This window comes from Diceros bicornis, chromosome 12, assembly GCF_020826845.1.
Source record: "Diceros bicornis minor isolate mBicDic1 chromosome 12, mDicBic1.mat.cur, whole genome shotgun sequence".
NCBI lineage: Eukaryota > Metazoa > Chordata > Mammalia > Perissodactyla > Rhinocerotidae > Diceros > Diceros bicornis.
Window position 1 is genome coordinate 24,056,266 of NC_080751.1, and position 23,141 is coordinate 24,079,406.

Consider the following 23,141-nt stretch of genomic DNA (forward strand, 5'->3'; position numbering starts at 1 on the left):
TATTAGTTGACTTAGCTAATAAAAAAAAAGTTTGGGTTTGTACTCTTTTTTAAATGCAAGGAAAATGTTAGGTCTTCAAAATTATTTGGTTGGTTTCGATGACATGCAAAACAGTTTTTGAAAGTATTCTCAAATAACTTCTAAAATGAATACAGAGTATTTTAAAAATGATTAACGTCATTAACAATGGGCATATGTTCTAAGAAGTGCATTGTTAGGCAGTTTTGTCCTTGTGTGAACGTCTGAGAGTGTATTTGCACAAACCTAAATGGTATAGCCTACTACACACCTGGACTACATATACTGTCGTATGTGCAGTCTGTCATTGACTGAAACATCATTATGCAGCACATAATGCTGTATTACATTCACTTTGGTGAATCTTAAGCATAGTGATTCCAGAATCAAATTTAGTCATGAAAGAAATAAAAGTGTTTGTAATTTAATTTAAAATTGTAGTCATAATGAAAACTCCTTTTATTACAATTTTTATTTTATGCATACACGATTTACACACATCCCAACATATTTAACTATAAAATATTTGACTAGAATTTTCAGGAATGGTGAAGTACAGGATGTTTTAACAGGATGAAAATTGTAGTCATGTGATCTTCATGTAATCAAGTTGCTATGAGTGGTTGAGATATAGAATTGACTAGAGTCAGTTGCTAGGACCTCCTCTTTCAATTTCATGTAAAACAAGATGAAATATTATCATTAGGATTCTTTTTGATAATTACTTGTTTCCAGGAGTGTGAGCTACCTAACCTTGTGTTTTTTCTGTTAAGTAGAAGGAGTAAAATTTATTGGGTTTAACTCTGCTACCTAGCTATGTGACCATGAACAAGTTTCTTGGCCTCTGCAAGCCTCAGTTTATTAATAAAATTGGGGGAATAACACAGAGTGACCATAAAGTCTGGAAACATAACATAGCTATTCCACTCTTGAGATATTCATTTAAATCAGGAGATGTACAATAATGTTCATAAGCACTGTTTCTAAGAGCAAAACTTTAAACACCCATTTGTCCATCAATATGAGAATGAATGAATATGTTGAAAATAAATGGACCATAACTTCACATGGCAGTATGGATGAATATCAAAAATATAGTGTTGAGTGAAAAAAGCAAATCACATAATACATACAATATGATCCTATTTTATAAAATTTAAAAATGTATGAGAATCCTATTATTCAGGGTTTCATACACATCTGGTAAAACCATAAAGAAGAGCAGGGGAATGATTAATTCAGAATTCAGGATAGCAGTTTCCTGGGGTGGAGAATAGGAGAGGGCACACAAGGGTCTTCAAAGTATTGGGAGTCTTCTGTGTGGGTACATGAGTATTTGTTTCATTTATTTGTTTTTATATTTTTAATATATATTTATTACATACTTAAAATATACATCTGATCACTCTTGTTTGTATGATATTTTATAAAAAATATATATAGTGGCTTAGAGCTTTTTCTTTTATTATAACTTTGAAAAAGAATAAAGGCCTCCCATGAATCTTCTACCCTAACAGAAGAATTTTCATTTTTGCAAATCCCATTCAAGTTTCCAAGGTTAGGTTTAAATCTATCATCTTGCCATTTGTTTTCTATTTGTCCCATCTGTTCTTTGTTCTTTTTTCTCCTCTTTTTCTTCTTTTTTGATTAATTGAAAATTTTTGATTCCATTTTTATCTCCGTTGTTGGGTTATCAGTGAGACAGTTTTGTTATTTTCATGACTGCTTTGGGGTTTATAGCATACATCCTTTTCTTATGTCTACGTTCAAATGATACTATACCAGTTCACTTATCGTATGAGAACTGTCAATAATTTACTTCCATTTTTCCCTTCATGACCATTGTGCTATGATTGTCATGTGTTTTATTTCTACATAAGTTGTAAGCCCCATACTACATTGTTGTTATTTTTGTTTGAACAATTATCTTTTAAAGAGATTTAAATAGTGAGAAAAAATAATATTTACTCTTTTAGTTATCATTTTCAGTATGCTCATTTCATTGTATCGATTCATATTTCTAATATGGCATGATTTTCCTTCTGTCTAAAGGAATTTCTTTTTAAGATATTTATTACAGCATGGATTGGATAGTGAAAAATTCTCAGGTTTGTATGTCTGAAAAAGTCTTTGTTTTACCTTTGATTTTAAGAGATAAAATTCTAGGGTATAAAATTCTTGGTTGATAGTTTTCTTCTTTCAGTACTTTAAAGGTGGTCCACTGTCTTTTCATTTGCCTTGTTTCTGATGTCATATGCTGTCATCCTTCTCCTTTTTCCTTTGTACTTAAGTGTCTGTTTTTCTCTTTGTCACTGGTTTTGAGTAATTTGATTATAATATACCTTGGTGTAGTTTTTTTCATGCTTTTTGTGCTTGAATTCATTGAGACTCTTGGATTTATGGGTTTTTAGTTCTCAACAAATTTGGGAAATTTTTGATCATTATTTCTTCAAATATTTTTTCTGTCTACCCTCATCTTGCTACTTTTTTTTGAAGACTCAAATTATATCTATAATAGGCTGATTGAAGTAGTCACACTGCTCACTGATGCTCTGTTCATTTTAAAAATTCTCTTTTCTTTCTAGGTTTCATTTTGTAAAGTTTTTATTGCTGTGTCTTCAAGGCCACTACTCTTTTCTTTTGCAACATCTAATCTGCTGTTAATTCCACCCATTGTATTTTTCATCTCACATATTGTAGTTTTCATCTCTAGAAATTTGATTTGGGTCTTTTTTATTTCTTTTGTGTCTACTAAATTTTTCTGAACATATGGAATACATTATAATAATTGTTTTAATAAAAGTTCTAGTTTCTTAATTATAATTCTTTGTTAGAGCTAGGTTGGTTTTGATTGATTTTTCTCCCTATTATGAATCATATTTTTATGTTTCTTTGGATGTGGGTAATTTTTTATTGAATGCCAGATGCTGTGAATATTACCTTTTTGGGTGTTGGATATTTTTATTTTCCTGTAAATAATTTTGAACTGTATTCTGGGATGCAGTTAAGTTACTTGAAAACAGTTTGATCCTTTCAGGACTTGCTTTATTTATTAGGTAGGACCTGAGTAGTGCTCAGTCTAGGGCTAATAATTCCCTGCTCCTGAGGCGAGGCTTTTCTGGATACTCTCCCCAATTACTGTATAATCGCAAAGTTTTTCAGTCAGGCTGGTAGGAACAGGCACTGTTCCTAGCCACATATGAGTGCCAAACGCTGCTATCTCTAATCATTTCTAGTCTTTCTTTCCCAGACCTCGTGAAATTTGCTTATGTGTGTGTATGTCAGTACTTGGCTGAATTCTCAAGGGGAACCCTCTGAAGATCTCTAGAGTTCTTTCTGTGTGGCTCTCTTCTCTCCAGAGAATTCTAACCACATTGTCCTCCCTAATCTTTCAGCTCTGTCTCCTCAACCCAAGTTGTTTCCTGGGCTCCTCCTGGTTTCTCCCATCCTGAACCATACCTTCTGTCTCTTAACACAGCTTCATATGCCTACTAGTCTGGTTTTTAGTTCCTGCTTTCTTTTTGGTATACAGGAGCTCCTTCTCTGTCTTGCAAACTCAGCTATTTTTTTTTAATCTTTTTAATTTGAAATAATTTCAAATTTGCTGAAGGATTGTAAGAATAATACAAAAAACTTCTAAGATCTCTCACCCAGATTTACCAGTTAACATCCTGTCACATTTGCTTTATCACATGTGTTCTCCCTCTCTTTCTCTCTACTCCCTTTCTAAGTGTTTTTTCTGAACCATTTGAGAGTAAGTTGCAGATATCATGCTCTTTTATACCTCTATATTCTCCAGTGCATATTTTCCAAGAACAAGGACATTCTTTCCCATAACCACCATGCAATTATAAAACTCACAAAATTGAACATTAATGTATTCTATTGTATAGGAAAAAACTCAGTCTTCCTCCTATGTTTCTCCCTTACTACTCACACAGGGCACTTCACTTCTGACACTTATGGTCACCAATGTGTGGGGATTTTTCCCACACCAAGCAATTCTGCAACACCAGCTGAGTGTCCTCCAATTTGACTCAATTCTGACACTATCTATTTGGCGATAGCATCAGATCCCGTAGGTTAAGGGCTCAGTCCCATGAGACTGCCTCCTGTTTCAATGCCAGTCACAAGTGGTAGGTCCCAAGGTCACCCATAACTTATGTCTGGCTACAAATTGGAGATTCCCATGACCTCCTCCCCCTTGGATTTGATTATTTGCTAGAACAGCACTCAGACCTCAGGGAAACAGCTACTTATGTGTGCCAGTTTAAGGATATGATAAAGGATACAGGTGGACAACCAGATAAATAGATACATAGGGCCATGTCTGGGATTGTCCTGAGTGCAGGAGCTTCTGTCTCTGTGGAATTGGGGTGCATCACCCTCTCAGTACACGGATGTGTTCACCAACCTAGAAGCTGTTTGAACCTCATAGTATTGAGATTTTTATTGAGGCTTCATCCTGTAGGCATGATCAGTTACTAACTCCATTTCCAGCCCCTCTTCCCTCTCTAGAGAACGAGGGACAGGGATGAAAATTCCAAGCTTCTAATCATGGCTTGGTCTTTCTGGTGACCAGCCCCAATCCAGGAGCCATTCAGAAGCCCAACTAGAGTCACCTCATTAGAACAAAAGACACTCCTATCACCCAGAAAATTCCAAGGGATTTAGGAGCCCTGTCTAAGAAACTGGAGTCAAAGACCAAATATTCTAACAAAATGTGCTCCTAGTGCTCTTATTACTTAGGAAATTATAAGAGTTTTTAGATGCTCTGTGCTGTGAACTAGGGTCAGAGACTAAAAATTTGACCAGAAGATTCTCCTAGCACCCCTATTTATAAGGGTTTTAGGAGCCTTGTGTCAGGAACCAGGGGCAGAGGCCAATATATATTTTTCTTATTATTTCACAACTGTTATCTAGTATACTCTCATGTTCCCATTCTGCCAGTTGTCTCAGTAATGTCCTATAACATTTTTTCCCCAATACAAGGTCATGCATTACATTTATTTTTTTTTATTTTTTATTTTATTTTTTTGTAGTTTTATTGAAGTATAATTGACAAAATTGTAAGGTATTCAAAGTGCACAATGTGATGATTTGGTATACATATACACTTTTGTTTTTAATTTTTTGTTTATTGCAGTAACATTGGTTTATAACATTGTAAAAATTTCAGGTGTACATCATTATACTTCTATTTCTGCATAGATTACATCATGTTCACCACCAAAATACTAATTACAACCCCTCACCACACACATGTGCCAAATTATCCCTTTCACCCTCCTCCCTCCCCACTTCCCCTATGGTAACCACCAATCCAATCTCTGTCCCTATGTGCTTGTTTGTTGTTGTTATTATCTACTACTTAATGAAGGAAATCATATGGTATTTGACCTTCTCCCTCTGACTTATTTCACTTTGCATTATACCCTCAATGTCCATCCATGTTGTCACAAATGGCTGGATTTCATCGTTTCTTATGGCTGAGTAGTATTCCATTGTGTATATATACCACATCTTCTTTATCCATTCGTCCCTTGATGGGCACTTAGGTTGCTTCCAAGTCTTGGCTATTGTGAATAACGCTGCAATGAACACAGGGGTGCATGTACCTTTACAAATTGGTGTTTTCAAGTTCTTTGGATAAATACCCAACAGTGGAATAGCTGGATCATATGGTAGTTCTATCCTTGATTTTTTGAAGAATCTCCATACTGTTTTCCATAGTGGCTGCACCAGTTTGCACTCCCACCAGCAGTGTATGAGAGTTCCCTTCTCTCCACATCCTTCCAACACATGTTGTTTCCTGTCTTGTTAATTATAGCCATTCTGACGGGCGTGAGGTGATATCTCATTGTAGTTTTGATTTGCATTTCCCTGATAGATAGTGATTTTGAACATCTTTTCATGTGTCTGTTGGCCATCTGTATATCTTCTTTGGAGAAATGTCTGTTCAGGTCTTTTGCCCATTTTTAATTGGGTTGTTAGTTTTTTTGTTGTTGAGATGCATGAGTTCTTTATATATTTTGGAGATTAAGCCCTTATCAGATGTATGGTTTGCAAATATCTTCTCCCAATTGTTAGGTTGTCTTTTCGTTTTGTTGATGGTTTCCTTTGCTGTGCAGAAGCTTTTTAGTCTGATGTAGTCCCATTTGTTTATTTATTCTATTGTTTCTCTTGCCCGGTCAGACATGGTGTTTGAAAAGATGTTGCTAAGACCGATGTCAAAGAGCGTACTGCCTATGTTTTCTTCTAGAAGTTTCACAGTTTCAGGTCTTACATTCAAGTGTTTAATCCATTTGGAGTTAATTTTTGTGTATGGTGTAAGGTAAGGGTCTACTTTCATTTTTTTGCATGTGGCTATCCAGTTTTCCCAACACCATTTGTTGAAGAGACTTTCTTTTCCCCATTGTATGTTCTTGGCTCCTTTGTCGAAGATTAGCTGTCCATAGATGTGTGGGTTTATTTCTGGGCTTTCGATTCTATTCCATTGATGTGTGTGTCTGTTTTTGTGCCAGTACCATGCTGTTTTGGTTACTATAGCTTTGTAGTATATTTTGAAATCAGGGAGTGTGATACCTCCAGCTTTGTTCTTTTTTCTCAGGATTCCTTTAGCTATTCGGGGTCTTTTGTTGTTCCATATAAATTTTAGGATTCTTTGTTCTATTTCTGTGAAAAATGTTGTTGGAACTTTGATAGGGATTGCATTGAATCTATAGATGCCTTTAGAAAGTATGGACATCTTAACTATGTTAATTCTTCCATTCCAAGAGCACAGAATATCTTTCCATTTCTTTGTGTCGTCTTCAATTTCTTTCAGAAATGTTTTATAGTTTTCAGTGTACAGATCTTTCACCTCTTTGGTTAAGTTTGTTCCTAGGTATTTTATTCTTTTTGTTGCAATTGTAAATGGGATAGTATTCCTAATTTCTCTTTCTGCCACTTCGTTGTTAGTGTGCAGAAATACAACTTATTTTTGTATGTTGATTTTGTATACTGCAACTTTACCATATTCGTTTATTACTTCTAAAAGTTTTCTGGTGGATTCTTTAGGGTTTTCTATGTATAAAATCATGTCATCTGCAAATAGTGACCGTTTCACTTCTTCCTTTCCAATTTGGATCCCTTTTATTTCTTTTTCTTGCCTGATTGCTCTGGCTAGGACTTCCAATACTATGTTAAATAGGAGTGGTGACAGTGGGCATCCTTGTCTGGTTCCTGTTCTTAGAGGGATAGCTTTCAGTTTTTCACCATTGAGGATGATATTAGCTGTGGGTTTCTCATATATGGTCTTTATTATGTTGAGGTACTTTCCTTCTATACCCATTTTATTCAGAGTTTTTATCATAAATGGATGCTGTATCTTGTCAAATGCTTTCTCTGCATCTATTGAGATGATCATGTGATTTTTATTCTTCATTTTATTAATGTGGTGTATCACATTGATTGATTTGCGAATGTTAAACCATCCCTGCTTACTTGGAATAAATCCCACTTGATCATGGTGTATAATCTTTTTAACGTATTGTTGTATGCGATTTGCTAGTATTTTGTTGAGTATTTTTGCATCGATGTTCATCAGTGATACTGGCCTGTAGTTTTCTTTTTTTGTGTTGTCCTTGTCTGGTTTTGGTATCAGGGAAATGTCAGCTTCGTAGAATGAGTCAGGGAGCTTCCCCGGCTCTTCAATTTTTTGGAAGAGTTTGAGAAGGATAGGTATTAAGTCTTCTTTGAATGTTTGGTGGAATTCACTAGGGAAGCCGTCTGGTCCTGGACTTTTATTTTTGGGGAGGTTTTTGATTACTGTTTCGATCTCCTTACTGGTGATTGGTCTATGCAAATTCTCTACTTCTTCTTGATCCAGTTTTGGAAGGTTGTATGATTCTAAGAATTTATCCATTTCTTCCAGATTGTTGAATTGGTTGGCATATAGCTTTTCATAGTATTCTCTTATAATCTTTTGTATTTCTGAGGTGTCTGTTGTAACCTCTCCTCTTTCATTTCTGATTTTACTTATTTGTGCCTTCTCTCTTTTATTCTTGGTGAGTCTAGCTAAAGGTTTGTCAATTTTGTTGATCTTTTCAAAGAACCAGCTCTTGGTTTTATTAATTTTTTCTATTTTTTTTTTGGTCTCTATTTCATTTATTTCTGCTCTGATTTTTATTATTTCCCTTTTCTACTGATTTGGGGCTTTGTTTGTTCTTTTTTTTCCAATTCCTTTAGGTGCATTGTTAGATTGTTTATTTGAGATTTTTCTTGTTTGTTGAGATAGGCCTGTATCGCTATAAACTTCCCTCTTAGAACTGCTTTTGCTGTATCCCATAAATTCTGGCATGTCGTATTTTCATTTTCATTTGTCTCCAGGTATTTTTTGATTTCTTCTTTGATTTCTTCATTAACCCAGTCGTTGTTCAGTAGCATTTTGTTTAATCTCCATGTATTTGTGGCTTTTCTGATTTTCTCCCTATCGTTGATTTCTAGTTTCATACTGTTGTGGTCAGAAAAGATGCTTGCTATTATTTCAATCTTCTTAAATTTGTGGAGACTTGTTTTGTGGCCTAATATGTGATCAATCCTGGAGAATGTTCCATGTGCATTTGAAAAGAACGTGTAGGGCCGGCCCCGTGGCTTAGCGGTTAAGTGCGCGTGCTCCACTGCTGGCGGCCCGGGTTCGGATCCCGGGCGGGCACTGACGTACCACTTCTCTGGCCATGCTGAGGCCGTGTCCCATATACAGCAACTAGAAGGATGTGCAGCTATGACATACAACTATCTACTGGGGCTTTGGGGGGAAAATAAATAAATAAAATAAAAAAACCTTAAAAAAAAAAAAGAAAAGAACATGTATTCTTCGGTTTTTGGATGGAATGCTCTGTATGTATCTACTAGGTCTATCTGTTCTAGTGTGTTGTTTAAGGCCAATATTTCCTTATTGATCTTCTGTTTGGATGATCTATCTGTTGGTGTAAGTGGAGTGTTATTAAAGTCCCCTACTATTATTGTGTTACTGTCTATTTCTCTTTTTATGTCTGTTAATAATTGCTTTATATATTTAGGTGCACCTACATTGGGTGCGTAGATATTTACAAGTGTTATATCCTCTTGTTGGATTGTTCCCTTGATCATTATGTAATGCCCTTCTTTGTCTCTTTTTACAGTTTTTTTTTAAAGTCTATTTTGTCTGATATGACTACTGCTACCCCAGCTTTCTTTTCATTGCCATTTGCGTGGAGTATCTTTTTCTATCCCTTCACTTTCAGTTTGTGAGTGTCTTTAGGTCTGAAGTGTGTCTCTTGTATGCAGCATATATATGGGTCTTGTTTTTTTTATCCAGTCAGCCACCCTATGCCTTTTAGTTGGAGCATTTAGTCCATTGACGTTTAAAGTAGGTATTGATAAGTATGTACTTACTGCCCTTTTTTAACTTTTTTTTTTTTCTCAGTGCTTTAGTAGTCCTTCTCTGTTCCTTTCTTCTTCTATACAGAATTGATGGTCACTTTAGTTTGACCTCTGTCTGAAAGCTGTACTCTTTAACTCCCCTCCTCCCTCCTTTTATGTTTTTGATATCATATCTAACCTCTTTTTTGTGCATTTGTATCCATTACGTTCTTATCATGGAAATAGATAATTTTTCCTATTTGTCATCTTCTCTTTTCCCCTTAAATCAGTCCCTTTAACATTTCTTGTAGCACTGGTTTCTTGGTGACAAACTCCTTTAATTTTTGCTTGTCTGGGAAATTTTTGATCTCTCCTTCCATTTTGAATGATAACCTTGCTGGGTAGAGTATTCTTGGCTGTAAGTTGTTTCCTTTTAGCACTTTAAATATATTGTGCCATTCTCTTCTAGCCTGTACGGTTTCTGCTGAGAAGTCAGCTGATAGCCTTATGGGGTTTCCTTTGTATGTAACTTGACTTTCTCTTGTGGCTTTTAGGATTCTCTCTTTATCTTTAATTCTGGACATTTTGATTATGATGTGTGTTGGTGTGGGCCTCTTTGGGTTTATCTTGTTTGGGGCTCCAGATATCGGTTTCCTTCCTTAGGTTAGGGGAAGTTTTCATCTATTATTTCTTGAAATTGATTCTCTGCCACCTTGTCTCGCTCTACTCCTTCCGGGACAACTATAACACGGATGTTAGTGCGCTTGATGTTGTCCCAGAGGTCCCTTAGACTGTCCTCACTCTTTTTAATTCTTTTCTCTTTTACCTGTTCAGCTTGGGTAATTTTTTCTAGTCTTTCGTCCAGCTCATAGATCCGTTCTTCTGTATCCTCTACTCTGCTTTTGAGTCCCTCTAATGAATTTTTCATTTCCAGTATTGTATTCTTCATTTCTCATTGGTTCTTTTTTATATCTTCCATTTCTTTGTTGACATTCTCACTGAGTTCATCTATTCTTCTCCCCACATCAGTGAGCATCGTTAACACTCTTTGTTTGAACTCTCTGTCAGGTAGGTTGCTCACTTCTGTTTCACTTAGTTCCTTTTCTGGGGTTTTGTCCTGGTCCCTTACTTGGAATGTATTCTTTTGCCTCCTCATTTTGCCTCTTTCCCTGTGCTTGTGTCTATGTATTAGGCAGGTCAGCCACGTCTCCTGCTCTTGGATAGGTGACCTTATGCAAGTGATGCCTTAGGAGCCTTCCAGTGTGCTTCCCTCAGTTCTCAATGTTCCAGGCGTGACCCCTATGTGGGCTACGTGTGTCCTTCTGTTGTGGCCTGTTTGCTGTCCCTGTAGGCACCCAGGAAGGCCGAGTTATGCTCCTGGCCAGCTGTTGTAATGCGCAGGTGCTTGTAGTTGTTGTGGGCCCTTCAGTCTCTTTATCTGGTGTGGGGAGCCCCAGCACAGTTGGCTGCAAGTTCTAACACCACATTTGTGTTGCACTATTTCTTTTAAGTGAGTAGGCCCCCAGCGTGGCAGGTTGTTAGGCTCAGGGCCTTACAATTGCTGTAAGCCTCTAGCCTATTAGGTCTCTTGTCAGCTCTCTGAGGATTGCAGCTGGGTGGGGCTGGCCTCAGACACAGGAGCACCCAATTGTTTCAGGCTTTGGAAGGTGGGGCAAACCCCGATGTGGGTCTTTGAGAAGCACAAGTCTTTTGCAGCTGACAAGCCCTGCCGCCCACAGGTCCACACACACAGTCAACACAGTCCTGCCCTGTGTGAGTGTCCCGACCTCCCCAAGCGGACCCAGTCTCTCCACGGCGGGAGCCCCACACACTCCGCCACCGCCCCACACTCTCCACCCGCTCCTTGTGCACACCCTGCCCCGCTAAAGTCGGTTCAGTTGCCAGGCTGCAGAGAATCCAGTAACCAATCTATGCAGGCCCACAAGTTGCTTGAGGGCTTGTTGTTGGGTTGGGCCAGTCTCTAGGGTGGGCTGCCTGCCCTGGCTGAGCTGGATTAAATCGGTGCTCTAGCGCGTGGGGCAGACCCTGGGCTAGCAGGCCTCAGGGAGAACTCCAATGGTGTCTGTGTCAGCACACCCACACCAGGCCACCACAATGGCCGCCGCCAATGTCCCAGTCCCTGGAGAGGTCTCACCTCTCACCGAGATGCACTCAGGGCCTATTAGGTGAGTCTCTTGTCACCAAAGCACTGTGCACCTTTCTTTCTGGTGATTTTAGGATGCTTTCTGAAGCGGGTGAGTTTGCGTGCGGGCCCTTTAAGAGCCGGTTTCAGTTTCTTTGTGAACCGGGTTTTCTGGGGGTACTCCCCAGTGTTTTAGTAGCAGGCAAAGTCACATATTATGCCGCTGGTCTCGATTGTGCTGGGTCCACAAAATGCCCACAGCGGGGGCGCTCCCCGGCTCAGGGCCCCACGCCTCCAGGGAGGGCTGCGTACCTGTGGGCTGCTCCCGGCGGCCATGAAGCTGGCGGCTTGTGAAGGCGGCGTTTTTCCTCTCCAGAAGGGAGTCGGTGCCTCTTCTACCCCAGTTAGGATTGTCCGTTGTTGCAGGAGTTCCTCTTATCCAGTTTTCAGTTCTGTCTCAGGGGTAATTTTTCCACGAGTAGTTGTAAATTGGCTGTGTCCACGGGAGGAGGTGAGTTCCGAGTCTGCTCTCGCCGCTGTCTTGACTTCCCCTCCCATGCATTACATTTAGATGTCATGTCTAATCTCCTGTAATCTGGAACTGTTTATTAGCCCTCTTTGTCTTTCATGACATTGACATTTTTGAAGAGTATAGGCTAGTTATTTTGTAGAATGTTCCTCAATTTGGGTTTGTTTGAAGTTTCTCTTAGTTAAATTCAGGTTATGCATTTTTGCAGGAAGAGTACATAAATGTGGCCTTATCAGGGTTTCACATCAGTTTGTCATATTATTTGTGATGTTAATTGTAATCATTTGATTAAGATATAGTTCACCAGATTTCTTCACTATAAAATTACCATTTTTTCCCTTTGTAATTAATAATTAATCAGTGGGGACATACTTTGAGATTACGTTAACATCCTGTTTTCCTCAAACTTTAACCCATAGTTTTAGCATCATTGATGATTTTTGCCCAATCAGTTATTATTATGATTGTAAAATGCTTTTCCAAGTCTGTCATTTCTTCAACATTAGGTGGCATTCTACTGTAAGTTTAGGTTTTCCCTTCTTATCTATCTATCTATCTATCTATCTATCTATCTATCTGTCTATCTATCTATATCTCTCTTACTACCAACACTTCTGACACCAAATATGTGGGTTTTCTACACCAAACAATTATCCAGTTTTATGCAGACACCAAATGGGTGTCCTACAATTCAGTTCAATTCTAACACTAAGTACCTGGAGTTAGCAAGACCCTACAGGTTAAGGGCTCAGTCCCACAAGACTGTCCCCACTTCAGAGCCATTGCAAGTCCAGGCCTCACATACTTCTGACTGACTGGCTATAAATCAGAGGTTTCCACAACCCCTCCTCAGTTTCAATAATTTGCTAGAACTGCTTACAGAACTCAAGAAAACAGTTTATTTGCTGTTACTGATTTATTATAAAGGATACATCTCAGGAAGAGCCAAATGGAAGAGATGCATAGGGCAAGGTATGGGGGAAGCGATATGGAACTTCCATTCCTTCTCTGGACATGTCATCCGCCAACATCTTAAAAACCCAGAAGTTCTCCAAACTCTGTAGTTTAGGAGTTTTTATGGAGGTTTCACTATGTGGGCATGATTGATTAAATCATTGGCCATTGTTGATTAACTCGATCTCCACCCCCTTTCTTCTCCCTGGAAATCCTGGGATGGGGCTGAAAGTTCCAACCCTCTAATCGTGCCTTGGTCTTTCTAGTGACCAGCACCCATCCTGAAGCTATCTAGGAGCAACTCAGCCAAGAGTCATCTCATTAGTATACCAAAGGCACTCTTATCACTCAGGAAATTCCAAGGGTGTTAGAAGCTCTTGTGCCAGGAACCAGGCATGAAGATCAAATATATATTTCTTATTATATCGTAATATTACCTTATTATATCATAATATTACCATAATATCTAATTACCTATCTAATCTATCTATCTAATCAGTATAGGTAATGGATTCTTATTTTATTCAGTGGACTGTATTAGTACATTAAGGGTTTATTTTTCTTTAAGTAATTGATGATAATTTTTTTCTAATTTGGCATGACTTAATAAGAGAAAATGAGCAAAAATAAAAACAGAAGTTCTTTTATTTATCACTCTTGGTTTTTTAGGAATAGAGACCACCTCAGATGTTTTGTAGTAGGAAGCTATACTGTAGGGATACATATAATAATAAGAAAAAGACAAATCTCAGCCACTTGGCAAGACCTCAGAGGAACCCAGGAAAAGCCCAACTGTGTGAGATTCCAATCCCACTCTCCTTTCCCCCCAACAGGAACAAATAAGACAATTATGTGAGCCTCATGGAGAATAGAACTGATAGGCCATTCTAGAATCTCAGAAAGTTATGGGTTCTTGGTTATCTAACTATCCATCTAGCTTTAGGAGTTCACAGATCCACCAATAACCAGACCTTTTAAATCTTGCTGCTTTTCTTCTTGCTCTTAACTGTCTGGTCTATCCATAGTTCCAGAGTTCGAGAAAGAGAGAGAGAGATCATGACTTTCAGAACACGTATTATATCTTTTCCTGGAATATCCTGTGGCTAGCTCCCTTTGTAGTAGGGTTATGGAGAGGGCAATTTCCCTAAGTGGCTAACTGTGGATATAATTTGCAATGTGTATCTGCTTACTGGTTCTTCATCTTGCCAGAACAGAGCCCTACTCTGTTTATAGGCATTGTAAGCTAAGTGGTTTACTTTCTGAGTTATTTTCAGAATATTAATATTGTGATTTTTATTTTAATTTATTTTAAATAATGATAATGCTAAAAATTGGTACAAAATTAGGACAAGGATTTTCAGTAATTTAATACCATGTATTAGTCACTAAAAATATTGTGAATCCATGACTGTTAATTAAGTCTGTCTTATTAATTTGGCCTGATTAAGAAGTATAAATGTAACTCAGCATATTTCATTATACTTTTCTCTTATTAGGGCATCATCATTTCGTATTTTCCTTAAAAGAGCTATTCAGCACTTCTGTGAATATCTGTGTAGACTAGAGTGTTTGCAGTTAACATTTTCCAGAAGCCAAAACTGGATTTCCCACAATGTACAATTTGCCTTTGAAAATTTCCTGCATTGGGTATCACTTGTTTGTGTGTTCTTGTTATTTAATATGACTGAAATATTAATAACTAATTGTTTAAAGTGCAGTATTTCAGTTAATTCCATGTATAATTAAAAAATTTAAATACATTAACATTTCACAACGTAGTCTGTGATTGGGATTAGGACTGTTTGTGTTTGCTGTTCAGATACTCAGTATAATATTTGATATTTGGATAAAATGCTATTTTTCATATCAAGTATATTTGTTTAAAATTTTAGAAAGAGTGTACTAGGGAGCTTGGAAAATTTGTATTTAACATAAATTATTTGATTATTTTCAGATATTAAAAATACAGAACAGTTTTTGGGAATCTCACAGGCTGATATGACTATTAGACTTTGCAGATTTACATCCTTTAATGATTTGTTTCTCTTTCTGTCATACATAAAACATTTGATCTGTAGCTCATGCTTGAAATGAGATAAAGGGAGGGAAAAGTGAGATGAGATACCCTCTCACTTCTTTTCTAGAGAACATGGAACTATCCCATTCCATTTAAGCAGACTCTCCCAAATGATTAAATTAATTTCACAAGAGGAAATGCATCTTTATTTTAAAGTACAATACTTTCCTTGTACATCATGTGAATTGTTAAGTGTGTTGACATTTAAAAAGCTGTCTGACTGAACCAACTATTTACAACAAGCCCAGGCCAGCCAGAACTACTTTGGGAAGGGCATATAGACTTACTGAAGTTAAAACTACTACAAGGCAAGATTATTCTAGAGACATGAAGTCTGGGTTTTAGCTTCAGGAAATATCACTTTGGAAATTACTCTCTAGGTAGGATTAAATATAAAAGTTTGAAATATGCATCTAAAATGAATTAAGTTACCATGCTGAATAGAACCCATTGCCAAGGGATTTTTAAAAAGCATTTTGGTTACTATTATTTGAAATAACTTTAAGAATATTTGAAACTGAATTGTGGAACTACTTTATAGTGAAGACTTTAAAAGAACATGGTCTTTTCTGGCTGTGAAAATCTGACTTTATTATTTATTATTATTATAAGTTGATTGTAAGGCAGCTATTAACTAGTGGACATTTAACCTATGTTTAATTGAAAAGATAAAATTACTTAACTGTGTGCCTATAAAAAGAAAATAAACTCTTGATGCCAAATTATGAATTGTGCTCCTCATTGTAATAAACAACTAGGTGAAGAGTTAAAATACAGGAGTCTAGAATTCATAGTTGTTTTCTGGATTCTTATTCTAAGTGATGGAAATGATCATCCATTTAATACTAGGACAGTTCTCACTTTTTATGCTGTCTATAGCATATATATACACATATGCATACAGATATACGTACTGTGTGCTGTGTGCTATATATAGGTATAGTAGTATAAGTTTATATATATATACTGCATAAGATATTTATAGTGTACAGTATATATGCTATATACTATATAGTATATATATGTGTGTGTGTATTTATATATTGTGTGTGTGTGTATATATAGAGAGAGACAGACAGACATACTGTCTGTAATAGAGAACAGTACATTTCTAGTATGTAATATAGAGAAATAATTACTATGCCAATGATCCTAAGTGTTTTTAGTTACAGCAGTTATTTTCTAAGCGGTACTCCTTTGCCAAATTTTTTAAGGTTGTTCTGTGATTATTGGTGGCAGTTGTGTGTGTTTAATTTTAGCCGTGTACTAAGCAGACTATTGTTAAAGGGTAAATTTTTAAAAAGAATATGATCATGACTTTTATACAAATATAAAATGAACATGTGTCAAAGATTTTATTCAACTCATTAATTAATAATAATATGATATTGCCACCGGTTTAAGTACCATGTATTTATAGTTAAGGAATGCTGAAATGAATTTAAAGTCAATGCAAAACTAATCAGTGTCCACTGGACAATAATCAGGACCTGTTTGCATTTCTGTGAACAGGAATCATTTGTATTTCTATCAGTAATCTGTATCAGTATCTGCTGGACAATAATCAGGACCTATTTGCATTTCTATGGACAGGAATCATTTGTATTACTATCAATTTTCTACACGTTAACTTCTCTCTCTACAGAGTTATAAAAAAGCCTAGTCAGTGACAGACAAATGGCTGAGCTAGCCAAGACACCCATTAAATTTCAGTCTTTCAAAATTTTTCCTTACTGTTCAATACTGGTACCTTCTCTGGTACTTTATATTACCTTGATTTTAGTAGTCATGAGAGAGAAATTGTTTCATATCCATCCAATTACTTCAGTTTAGTCATGTAAATTCTGTGAGGGTGGGCACCCAAGAATGCATGAAGTTGTAAATCAATAATATGATGTCTTAGGTATAAATGCAGAAGTTGAATGGTTAAAACCTGTGTCGTGGTTCAGAAAGTAGAAGAAAATAGGGTTTTTATAAATCTAATCTTATTTTAATTGTGATGGAGGACACAGCTATTTGAAGGAATCCAGCAATTAATACTTTTGAAAAGCAAGAATCTTCTTTTAATGGAATTAATTCCTCCTTGCCTTATTTGTTTTATAAATGAGAGCTTTGTATATCAGATTTTAAGTTGGGTATAACTTTAACTCCAAAATAATTAGATGCACTGAACCATGAAAGAAGCAAGCATGACATATTATTTTTATGAAATCCTCATATTGTATGATTTTGCTCCCTTGACAATTATTTTTACTTTCCATTTTATAATTAATAATAATATATTAGAACTAACTTACAGTTGCATACCCTTCTCATTTTGGGGGAAGACCAAGTATGGTCAGGTAGGCTCTACCCATCTACCCCTGGCAGCTAGACTGTGAGCCAATCAGATAGTCCTGCCCAGGACACTGACTCTTAAGGGAGTGATGGATGTTAAATTAGTTAGATTAGATGATGCAGCTACTGAGTAGTTGAGAGTTCGGCAGTATAGGAGTGGAGAGTGGGGATGAGTGTTCAGTGGGTTCCAAGGGGTATGGGACCTGAATATATGGCTTCAGATTTTCATCAGACCTTGCCTTCTTTCGTTTACTCTGGAGCCTGATTCTCTAGGCTTCCATTGATTCTGTAATTTACCGAATTTTCTGGCGATACGTTTCTTTTCTCCTAAAGTTAGCTGCAGTTGGTTTCTGTTGTTTATTAAACACACAAAAACAAAACAAAACTCTAACTAGTAAAAGAAACAACCAAGTACATGGTTATGTTTCTAAGTATATGATCATTATCAAGTTTACATAGGACAAAGTGAATTGTATGTATTGTATGTGGGAAAAATAGAAGCAATGCTGATGTAATTTAGGTTGCTGATTATAACATAATAGACCACATGAATCAATTTATGGAATAATAGCAATAACTATGAATTTATCATTTCGAAGTATTATAGTCTCTCTTTTACCTTATGGTCACGTGTCCAAGAATATCCTTTGAATATTTAAAACTTTTCTGGCATCTTAAAATATGAGCTGCTTCTAGTAATAGTGGAGTAGCTCATATTGAACTAATCCTCCTGCAGAAAACCATTGTAAATTCTGGACAAAATACAAAAACCCAACAACTCTCTGAAGGCACTGGAGAGTGACCGTAAGCAGGCAGAAATTGAAGAAGAATCAACACTTAGAAAAAGAGAATAACACTACATAAAAGAAAATGAGGTTTTTTTGCCAGCAGACCTGCACTACCAGAAATGCAAAAAGGAGTTCTTGAGGCTGAAGGGAAATGATACCAGACAGAAACTTGGATCTTCTGGAAGAATGAAGAGCACCAGAAATGGGAAATATGTGGGTAAATATATTTATTTCTCCCAAATTCTTTAAAACATATATGACTGTTTAAGGTAAAAATTATAACATTGTATTGTGAGGTTTATAGTATACATAGATGTAATACATACGATGGTTATAGCATAATGTTGAGGAAGGGGAATTGCAAGGTTTCTGCATTTTATGTGAAGTAGTACAATATTAATTATCTGTGAAAATTTTAGGATGTATGTTGGTATCCCTGGAGCAACCACTAAAAAATAATGCAAAGAGGTATTGCTAAAATATGAGGTCAGCAGTTTTCAATATGAAGGCATGCAGCTGAATACAGATTTCAAAGAAGAGGTACAAATTTATTTAAGTGATTAGATATTCAACCATAAGATAATTTTTAAATGGTAGAGTAGAAACTACCAGCAGCCTGTAAATGTACTGAAATAATGCAGAAATTCTCTGGTAAAAAATAATTATAATAGCTAACATTTATTGAGTGCTATGTGTCAAGTATTGTGTTAAGCTCTTTACATGTATTATCACATTTATTCATTACAACAACCTGAATAGGGTAGTTCCTGTTATTCCATTTTACCATGAGGAAAGCGAGGCATAGTGGTATTGAATAATTTACCTAAGGTTTCATAGCTAGTAAGTGGCAGAGCCAATATTTGAACCCAGGATGCCTGACTTTAGAGCTTGTGCTCCTAACTACTATATTATACTTCCCTAGAAAATGAAACCTGAGTTAAGCTTCATGACCACCATATTGCAAATAAAGTAGGGTATATGAATAAAACTAAATTAAAGGTAAAGTATTTGTTAAAAATATGAAATATGAGAAATCTTCAATTCCTATTTCTAATGTTCTTGGCGTTCTATTTTCCCCATATATAATATACACACTTCACTTTCTGCCATGTAAACTTGATAATGATCATCTACCTAGATGTATCTCCCTGGTCAATACCTAAGGCGAATAATTCCTATCCATCCCAAATTCTTCATCCTTTGGCTTTATTTTGTCCCTTAGCACTTCCTTTACTTTCATGGCCCCTCTTGCAGTATATCTGATTGGAAAACAAGAGCTTATTATAGCCTGGACCAAGAAAATCATGGGAAAAGTTGGTGAGATGAATGAAGGCTATGGGGAAAAAAGAAAAATCAGGCTACTGTTTGGTGAGGAAGGACATAAACAGTTATTGAATGCCTTCTGTGTGTCAGATTCATAAAAATGCTCCACATTTTTGTTCTCTGCCATTTTTGTTTGGCTATACATGATATAGTTATGTTTTCAAACTTTTTGTGTTAAATAGCAAAGAACCTTTTTTCCAAGTTAAAATTTTCGTTTTATTGCATAGTATACAATAAATAAAGTGATATTTTATTTACATAGATGTTTTTATAAGTTCACATTTGTAATGTTTGCATCAAGTCAATGAAGTTAATCATGTTTTGCTAAAAGCAAAATTTGAAAATGAGAATTGTAGATAATTGTGATCTTAGTTTCAGCACCCGGTTATTTTTGTAGTTTGTTTTAGTTGCTCAGTATTGAGCTAACGGGTGAAAAATGGCCCTACTAACAGAGGGGTGGGGAGTCAGTCATTCAGTCTTGTCTTCACCCCTTTTCACGGGTTATCTTGAGTGGTTATAACTGTATAGAGACGCTTGAGTTACAAGGTGTGAGAGGGTCGTTTTGAACTGCTCATAGGGGTATTTCCTCTGTTGCAGTCAGGTAGTCCACTCTGAGGGACTGCTAACTAAACTGAAAATATGCTTTCTAGCCACATCTAAAGGATCTAGCAAATGTCACGGAGGTGAAGAGTTTTGGGGGTAGTAGTTATCAAATATACTATTAGTTTTTTTTAAGACTACCTTTTTGCTTTTGTATGTTAGTGATAGCTCCACCCACTTATCCCTTGTCCATGTGAATTAGCAAATGTTTGTAGTCAGGAAATTGGGTCCAGGCCCCCAGCACCAAAGATATAGACATAAGAAAGGCAGGTGTTCATTATCAGGTAAGATAACACTTAAAATCTTTGGTCCTTCCCATCTGTTTTTTGACTTTGCTTCCTTGGACTTCCCCCCATCCAGCTGGATCTTTCCTTTTGCATAGATGACATAGTATAACTCTAGCTAGATATACGTGAAACAATACATAACATGTGAGGCATAAAGGAGAAAAAATTAATAATACCTGCCCCCCAGCTTAAGAAATAGAACATTACCAATGCTTTTGAAACCACTTATAGGTCCCTTCCCAATTGCATTCCTTTCCTTCCCCACCAGAGATAACCATCATCCTGAAGGTTTTTTTCTTTTTCCCTGAGGAAGATTTGCCCTGAGCTAACATCTGTGCCAGTCTTCCTCTATTTTGTATGTGGGTCGCCGCCACAGCATGGCTGACGAGTGATGTAGGTCCGCACCCAGAATCTGAACCTGTGAACCCGGACCGCTGAAGTGGAGCACACCAAACTCAACCACTGGACCACGGGGCCAGCATCGCATCATTCTGAGTTTTGAGTTAATCATTCTCTTGCTTTTCTTCATAGATTTCTCACTTTTATCCTAAATAGTGTAGTGTTTAGTTTTGATCATTTTTGGATTTTATAGGAATGAAAATATGTATTTTTCTTCAGCTTACTCCTTTGCTCAACATACCTTTGAGAGTGAATCATGTTGTTGTCTTTATACTTTATACTTGATTCATTCTCCATCCTCTATATTAATGAACTTTAGGTTGTTTTCAATTTTAAATTGTTTCAAACCTTACTACTATGTACATTTTTGTACATGTCTCCCAGTACACATGAGAAGCTCTTGTGGAATTTTTAAAGCTCTTCAGAGAAGGAATTTCTTCAGGAATCTACTCAGTAGTTTTCATGGTCAGAGACTTCTTCCTTTTTTCTAATCTAAACCAGTTATGTTATGGTTAAACTTGTTTCCTTATATTCTAGAGAGCATAGTGGCTAAACCAGATTGCCCAGCTTTAAAACTTCCAACTTTCTCATGTCTATATAATCTTGGGCAAGCTATTTAATCTCTCTGTCCTCAGGTCCTCACCTGCAAACTACCTCATATGGTTGTTGTAAGGATCAATGAGTTAATACATAAAAATTGCCGGAAACATAGTAAACATTCAATAAATGTTAGTTATCATCATTCTTATTCTACCCATTATGGAAATGGAAAAAGCCGTCATTATCTTTTATGGGAGACCCATTTATATACTTGAATTTAGTACTTCTCAGCCCCATCCTTTTCAAGGCTTACTTATCAGAATTTTCATTCAAATTATATCAAAATGAATTCTATAAAAATTTATTTATTCATTCATTCATTCAACAAATTGAACAGCTAATAGATGCATGGTACTGTCCAAGGCACTGGGCATACAACGGTCGACTAAACTGATGTGGTCTCTGCCCTTAAGAAACTTAAGAGTGTAGTAGGGGATAGAGACATAAAACAAATACACAAATATTGAATTTCAAACTGTTATTAGTGCTATGAAAGGAAAGAATATGGACTATGAGGGGGATTAAAAGCAAAGGGTATCTACTAGAGATGGAGGAATTGGGGAAAGCCCCTTTTAGCAACTGATATTTAAGCTGCAGTAAAAGCAAAGCAGGGGGAGGAGTGCTTCCTACAGAGGAGGTCACCATGTGCCAAGACTCTTAGGTGAGAAAGAGCCTGATGTGTTAGGGTCTCAAGAGAAACCAGAGAGGCTAAACTTGAGCAAGGTGGGAGCAGTGAAGTTGGAGAAATTGGAAAGGGTACATGCAAAGCCTTGCAGGCCAAGTAAAGGACAACGAATGGGAATTTTCAATGGATTTGAGGCTGGAGAGGGGCAGGATCCAATTTACATCTCAAAGGATCTGCCTGCAGCACAGAGAAGGTATTGAATACAGGTTAGTTGGGGAGGCTGTAATAAGTTGTAGAGATGACATGATGGTGGCAGTGGAGATGGAGAGAACTAGACAGAAACATTTAGGATATGGAATAAACAGGACTGGGTGATGGTTGTATATGTACCTGTGGGTGGTAAGAGAGAGGTGTGAAAGAACTCAGGTTTTTGTTTTATCAACCTTCTTTGTTAACTTTTAAATTGTGTTTGTAGTTTTTTTATTCAACATGCTCAGGTTTACAATTTTTCTCTTCAGTTGTATAGCCTGTGATAGAATTTAGTGCTTTTTAAAAATAGATGCTTACCTAACGTGGGATTCCTGGTTATATATACTGATTTTCCTGCTGCTTTTTAGATTACCTAGCAATATAGTAATTAATTTATTAAATCTTTGGGATTTTACAATGAGCAAGGCACTGGTTAGACACAGTGAGTGATTCAGAAATGAAGTCAATGTAGGCACAGTGCTAAAACCACTGATGCCTTATTTTCCTCAATGGCTCCTAGATGTCTTAATATAATTGATATCCTATGGAGTTTGAATATTTCTTTAATTTTCTGAGGTTATTTAAAATATTTACTATGTATTTTCAGCATTGTATCTTTGAATATTTCTTTAATTTTCTGAGGTTATTTAAAATATTTACTATGTATTTTCAGCATTGTATCTTCTAGCCTATTTTTTGTTGGTTCTGACCAATGGTCATCCATACATTTATTCAAACCCTTATTGAACCTAATTGTATTTTTAGTCATGTATTCATAACAAAAAGTTCATAGGTTTCTGCTCATTTAAAAAAATACAATACTAACTT

At 36.5% G+C, this 23,141-nt stretch overlaps 1 protein-coding gene across 9 annotated transcripts in view; it reads left to right on the forward strand.

Annotated features, from left to right (window-relative positions):
- WDPCP (WD repeat containing planar cell polarity effector) overlaps positions 1–23,141 on the forward strand; it is a 381,979-nt gene that overhangs the window by 17,427 nt on the left and 341,411 nt on the right. For 7 of the 9 annotated variants that reach the window (XM_058551107.1, XM_058551115.1, XM_058551116.1 and 4 more), the window contains exon 2: positions 18,334–18,443. The exons of 1 other annotated variant lie outside the window; for it this stretch is intronic. Coding sequence is in view for 1 of the 8 variants with exons in the window: in XM_058551109.1 (XP_058407092.1) it covers positions 18,433–18,443 (11 nt within the window). In the remaining 7 variants the exon portion in view is untranslated. Of the gene's footprint in view, positions 1–18,333; positions 18,448–23,141 lie in introns of all 9 variants that reach the window. One more of the 9 variants, XM_058551111.1, reaches the window with a different exon arrangement.